Genomic DNA, 6,188 nt, shown 5'->3' with positions numbered 1-6,188 from the left:
ATTCTTATTTCCATCTTTATTGTCCCACTTCTGGTGAGAGTATGAGTTTCTAAAATGACCACCTCGACCACGATCATGTCCACGTCCGCGGCCGCTACTACGACCTCGACCACGGCCTCGACCACGACTGCTGGCGTGATCTCTATCATTTTGTCTTTCCCACTATGGGATGTCGCATTCGCTTCAGGGAATGGAGTAGAGCCAGTTGGGCGTGATTCATGATTTTTCATTAATAGTTCATTATTTTTTTCTCAGCCACAAGAAGACAAGATATCAATTCAGAATATTTTGTAAAACCCTTTTCACGGTATTGTGTCTGCAGGACAACATTGTTTGCATGAAAAGTAGAGTATGTTTTTTCTAACATTTCTGCATCCGTGATTTTCTCTCCACATAATTTCAATTGTGATGTAATTCTAAACATGGCTAAATTGTATTCACTCACAGACTTCAAGTCTTGTAATCTTAAATGTAACCAGTCATAACGAGCTTTTGGTAATATCACAGTTTTCTGATGGTCATACCTTTCCTTTAGATTACTCCAAAGGACTTGTGGGTCTTTAACAGTCAAGTACTCAGTCTTAAGGCCTTCATGAAGGTGATGGCGAAGGAATATCATAGCTTTAGCCTTATCTTGGCTTGTTGCAGTATTGTTTTCTTTAATAGTATCACCAAGTCCCTTTGCATCTAAGTGTATTTCAGCATCTAACACCCAAGACAAATAGTTGTTTCCAGTAATATCAAGAGCAACAAATTCGAGTTTTGCAAGGTTTGACATGATTCACTGATATTTAAAACAATATTATAAATTAGGAACTAAGATAAAATATATATATATATATATATATATATATATATATATATATATATATATATAGTAATAATCACTAATAAAATCCACCATCACCTAAATTAGGCTTCTAATTTGAATCAATACCAGTAACACCCAGAGAAAACTATTAATCAACCAAATTAACAAACAAGAATTAGGAAAACTCATGGCCAATTAACTGTTATCAAATTGATTACACCTTTCTACAAATTTTCAACGCCACAACACATGAAATCTGATTATTAACTTTTATATCAGGGTAATAATCCCATGCTATTTTCACACAAATTGCAGGCAACAACTCACTCTAAATTACTCCTCGAAACCGTTCTATACTTCATAAAACACCAATTATATCAATTAAAACCATGACCCAATTAAACTAAGATTCAAGCAACTAATTTAATCATTATAAGTTATGAAAGTCAACTCCCTGTTTCACATAAACCCCATGAAATCATCAAATCCAAGTGATATAAATACACCACGAAACCGAAATGCACAAATAGCTATCAACTACAATGATCATAATTTATACATGGATTTTGATTCTTGAAAATTAAAAAAGAAACTGGAAGATAGCAGGCTCATGATGCATATAAGTCGCGTAAAATCGGTAGGGGGAAAACAGTCCATAATTTCGTCAAATTAAAAATCGATTTTATACAAGGTAAGCCTAAAACATGCATTCTAAACTAGGTGAAATCTATTCTAAGGGATAGTACTAGTTACCTTAAAATTAGAAGTGCAAGAACGAGTACAAACAAGCCCGACGAACAAGAATCGGTGGTATCGGCAGAGCAACGGTGGTTTCGGCAGAGGGGTTTGGGAAATTACCTTTCTTGTTGGTGTTCGTGAAATCAAGAGGTAGCAGTATTGGGGAAAATTTGAGAGTATGTTGGGAGTTACTTTGATTGTCGTTTGAGATGCTTCAATTGATATTGAAACCAACCTAGAGTAATGGTGCTGATAACGTGTTATAAAATAAGGAGAAAAATATGAGAGATGGAGAGAGAATAAATCAGCTTATTATTCCATAGAGTACGGATATATATATATACAATATAACTAGTGTTTTGGGGTTTTCTGATGTCCTGCGGGAGAGTTACAATTCCGAGACTGGAACCGGACGCCTGTACCTGCAAAATAACGGAGACTCCTGGGAGCTCCGCCTCCAACGGTCAAGTTAGTACTTGATTAAGGAGTAATTAATGCGAAAATTAAAGTGATTGGGTCTCTCTAGGTGAGAGTGTTTAATGTAGGTAATCTGCTTTTTAGCGAGATCAGCTGGTTATTACTGTGTGTAATTAATGTGTTTTTTCCGTTCTCCCCCTTAATGAGGATTAAGGGAGGTATTTATAACCTTGGGAAACGTGCCCATCCTAGGTTTAGGTTAACCTAGGGCTGACTGGGCTTCCCTCGGAAGTTGGGCCTGGGTGGCCGGTTTCTCCATTAGGCATGGAGTATGCCACATGTCATGACATAATAGGTCCAAGGTGGACGAATAAGCGCGTGCCACGTGGCAAGCCCTGACAGTTCCAACTGGGGGACACTTGGCAGGACCTGATTGGCCCACGTGGCGCATTCCAATTGGTGGGAGCAAAATCCCGTAATCATTTGCCCCTCACAGGTGGCACGTGATTGGTCACGTGTTACCTGTGATAGGTGTCGCACTGTAACAGGCGGCGACCTTCTACAGGTGTCAGTCGGCGAAAGGACGAGAGATTTTCCAGCCCAAATTTTGAATTCTGAAAGTGACCCTTCGCCTTCTCACTTCGCCTATATAAGGGAGGATTGTCTTGAGTCATTTTCACACTTTGAGAACTTTTTGAGAACATTCGGACCCCTGAACTTGCTCTGACATTTCGGACCTTTTCTGCCTACCGCCTGTTCTGACAAGCCGCCTGCACAGGATTTTCAGAACTTCATCAACTGTCACTCATTCAGGTAACTGTCAGTTCTCTACTCTTAATTTTCTTTTTATTTTTTGAAATGGCACCACGGAAGCACACGACACGACCTAGGTTAGTGATCAGCCGGTCACCGGGGACGGCTGAATCTAGGACTAGGAGTGCCGCCTGCCCTTTTCCGGACCCATCTTTGCCCTTTATACAAAGTCCGACTGTATTTGTGTCTATGCAGAGCAGGATGGCCAGAACGAAAAAGACTGCTAGGATCTCAAATTCAGACGGCTCCTCCCACAGGGTGCCGCTTAGTGAAACATCTGACCAGGCGCCAAATGTGGAAGTGAAACAAGGCGGCCTGAAAGCCGGCAATTCTGAGGGAGGAGTCATAGTGACCCCTTCCCATTTAACAGTTAACAAATCTGCTCCTTTTCAAAGAGAGGAGGCGGGCCCCTCCGGGAGAGGGGAGGAGTCGTCCTCTTCGGACTCGTCAGAGGACGATTCCGAGTCAAGCTCTTCTGGCCATGCTTCTTTGGACACAGAAGAGAAAAACAGTCGCCTGCAAGAGGCGAGACTTTCTCACGCAGTTGAGAAGGGGGACAATTGGGCGGAGCCATCCGCCTCTCACCGAGAGCTAAATACCCCCTATTACTGCACGGTACCTCGGGGCCGGATCACAGCCATGCAAGAGAAAGTGGAGAGCTTTATTGCAAACCACACCATGGGCCCCGACTTTCTAGTGTTTGTGCCGGATCCAGAAGACACAGTCGTCTGGCCGGCTGGTTCCAGTTATGATAGCACCTGCTTTGGCTGCTACGAGGCGGCCATCAAGGCAGGGCTGCGCTTCCCATTACATCCGGCTGTTCAGCGGATTTTGGATGGGTATGAGTTGGGGTTATGGCAGTTAGCCCCAAACTCCTAGGTCAACGTACTCGGCTATGTGGCCGGGTGCGAACTGCACGGGGTGGAGCCGAGCTTCGAGGCTTTCGCCCATATGAACTATCTCAGCCGGACCCCTAAGACAGCCGGTACCGGCTGGTATCAATTAACAAGCCACAGGGGCTACCTCATGACAAGAGGTAAAGCAAACAAGTGGAAGGACTGGCGGAGCACCTTCCTCATCATTGAGAGTTCAAACATTGAGCTGAACAAGCGCTTCAATAGGTGGAACAGGAATCCGCCCCTTCTTGCAGGCGGCCGTAGCATGCCGCTTATTCCCCCCAAGGCTAGGAAAGAGATCCTTGATAAAGGACTCTTTAAAGTAGAGTCGACCCTCGACTCTACTTCAGGGGTACGAGAGCAAGTACCCCTGCACTGCGTCTCGAGCTTCAAATGGCTCTACGACAAGTACTTTTTGGCCGCCTGTGGCCTCAGCAGTCGGTGCTCAAGAGGTAGTCGGCCTGTCGAATACTCTGTTGTTCCATACATTTCTTGTTATGACTTTTATTAACTTTGTTGTTTGTTTTTGCAGCTGACGCCATGAGCAAAATCACCGCCTCCAAGACTGCGGCGGCCATGTTGCGGGCCTCCATCATGCAACAAACTTCAACCGACTCCCCCAAGAAGGGGGCACCCTTGGTGAGCCCCAAACCTTTCACCCTCTTTTTGGAGTTGTGTTTATGCATATACTGACTTTTTTTCTTCTTTTTTAGACGGGTGCTCCAAGAGCTTCATCTTCCCAACAGCCGGACCCCAAGGCCCGGAAGACGACTGTTGGGAGCTCTCCTGGTTCTGCCAGGAAACATGTGGCGGCTGAGAAACAGCCGGCCACTTCTTCTAAAACTCCAACTGGGCCGCCTAGAAGTAAGAAGTTGTCCTTGTAAATTTTAGACTCGCTCCCTTTTTAACTAGGTCTAATCCGTTTGTTTATGCTTGATGCAGCCGGCCCTCAGGAGCCTGACTTGGTAGAGATGGCCAAGTCTATGATCAGGGCAGTTCCTCCAGCTGAAAGGGAGGCGGTCAGGGGTGTCGGCACCCTTGACCTTGACGGGATTGCAGGGGTCCTTGCTGAGGTATACTTAGCATATTTTTGAGTATTTGAATTTCTGGACGCCTGTTTTATTTTTTGTTTGGAAACTGACGCCTGTTTCTTTGTACTTAGGCCCTACTCCGAGTGAACGGCCTTCGCAAGCCGCTTGATCGGAAGAACAAAGAGGTAAAGGCTGCAAAAGCTATGGCCGCCTCTGACTGTGATAAGGCAATGTTTCAAATTGCCCAAAATGAAGTTCTGACTATTGATATTCTTTATTATCAGGCGCAGGCTACCGCCGCTATCCGGGCTTAGTTAGAGGCGGCCCAGAAGAGGAATAGCGAGCTGGAGGCGACCATCAACAACCTCAAGACCGAGCTGAGACCTCTTCGCCAAAAGATGTCCTCATACGAAACCTTGGAGAAATCCTTGGCGGGCGTAAAGGAACGCCTGGTGACTCAGGAGAAGAGTCTTACTCAGGAGCTCTCGGAAAAGGTCGAGCAAGAAAAGAAAGAGCTGGTCCGGGAGATGATGGAAGACTCTGCTCAAATCCAGCGCATGACTTGGGGCCGCCTCTTCCCCAATGCCGACTTTGCTTCCTGGGAAAAAACGTACCGCCAGTGTTCTGATAGATATAATCAAGAGATCCTGGCGGCTGCTGAGGAAGAGGCGTTGGAGGAGGAGGAGCAGCCGGTAGTGGCGCTTGTGCCGCTTGGGGGTAATGCATCGAAGAAGGATGCAGCTGAAGCCGAGTCCAGCAAAAAGAGTGTTGACCAGGCGGCAGCTGCTAATATTGAAGATCTACCCCCTTCATAAGCTTTATGTCTTCTTTCCCCGGCCTGCGTGCCGTTTGTTTGTATTTACCCGACTAGGGGGCCGGGGCTCTGAATATTTTTCCGGTCTTTAATGACCGGCTTCCTTTTAATGAATATTTTTGTTTTGCTTCAAATTTGTTTAAGTATTCCATATTCTAATATCCAATTGTTCACTAGACCGACTGTTTTACATGGCCGATAGTTGCAGACAGGTACGGATAGTTAGTCACGCCGCCTATGCCCCTGGACGACTGGTTGTCTGTTTCCAGGATAGACGATCAGTCGGCCATTTATCCAATCGGTATTCGAACTATTTAAGGTCTGGATCCTTTTTAGGCAGGCGGTGCTGCCATTTGTAAATTTAACCAAGTAGGAAAGTGGTCTGACCAAGTAAACATGAGTATTACCTAGTCGCCAAGGAACTGAGTAGTAGAGATAACAAGCGGCGGGTACCGGTTGTTTCCCTTTATTCGCCAATGTTTGTTGGCTTTTAACTCATAATTTGTTAACCTAGCAGGAGTAGTGGTTGAGAGCCCCTGCTTGCTAAAAACAGGCGGACGACTCATACCTTTTAGGCTCCATACTAAGTTTGAGTGACTATAAGTTAACATAGGAGTTACTTAGTCTTCGTCACACTCTAGATTGAGTAGTAGAGGTACCAGGCGGCG

General features: G+C 45.2%; 1 protein-coding gene across 1 annotated transcript; it reads right to left on the bottom strand.

Annotated features, from left to right (window-relative positions):
• Window positions 1–229: 229 nt before the first annotated feature.
• Window positions 230–778, bottom strand: LOC110710451. Its single transcript, XM_021888744.1, has one exon. It carries the CDS (start codon window positions 776–778, stop codon window positions 230–232), a length of 549 nt encoding a protein of 182 aa, XP_021744436.1.
• Window positions 779–6,188: the final 5,410 nt, after the last annotated feature.

Source organism: Chenopodium quinoa, unplaced genomic scaffold, assembly GCF_001683475.1.
Source record: "Chenopodium quinoa cultivar QQ74 unplaced genomic scaffold, ASM168347v1, whole genome shotgun sequence".
In the NCBI taxonomy this organism is placed as follows: Eukaryota; Viridiplantae; Streptophyta; class Magnoliopsida; order Caryophyllales; family Amaranthaceae; genus Chenopodium; species Chenopodium quinoa.
Note: the sequence above shows the minus strand (reverse complement) of the source record. Positions and strands in the feature narration are given on the sequence as shown.

What these genes read in the sequence shown, in the direction of transcription:
- LOC110710451 (XM_021888744.1), bottom strand. Translation starts at nt 778, where the DNA reads ATGTCAAACCTTGCAAAACTCGAATTTGTTGCTCTTGATATTACTGGA.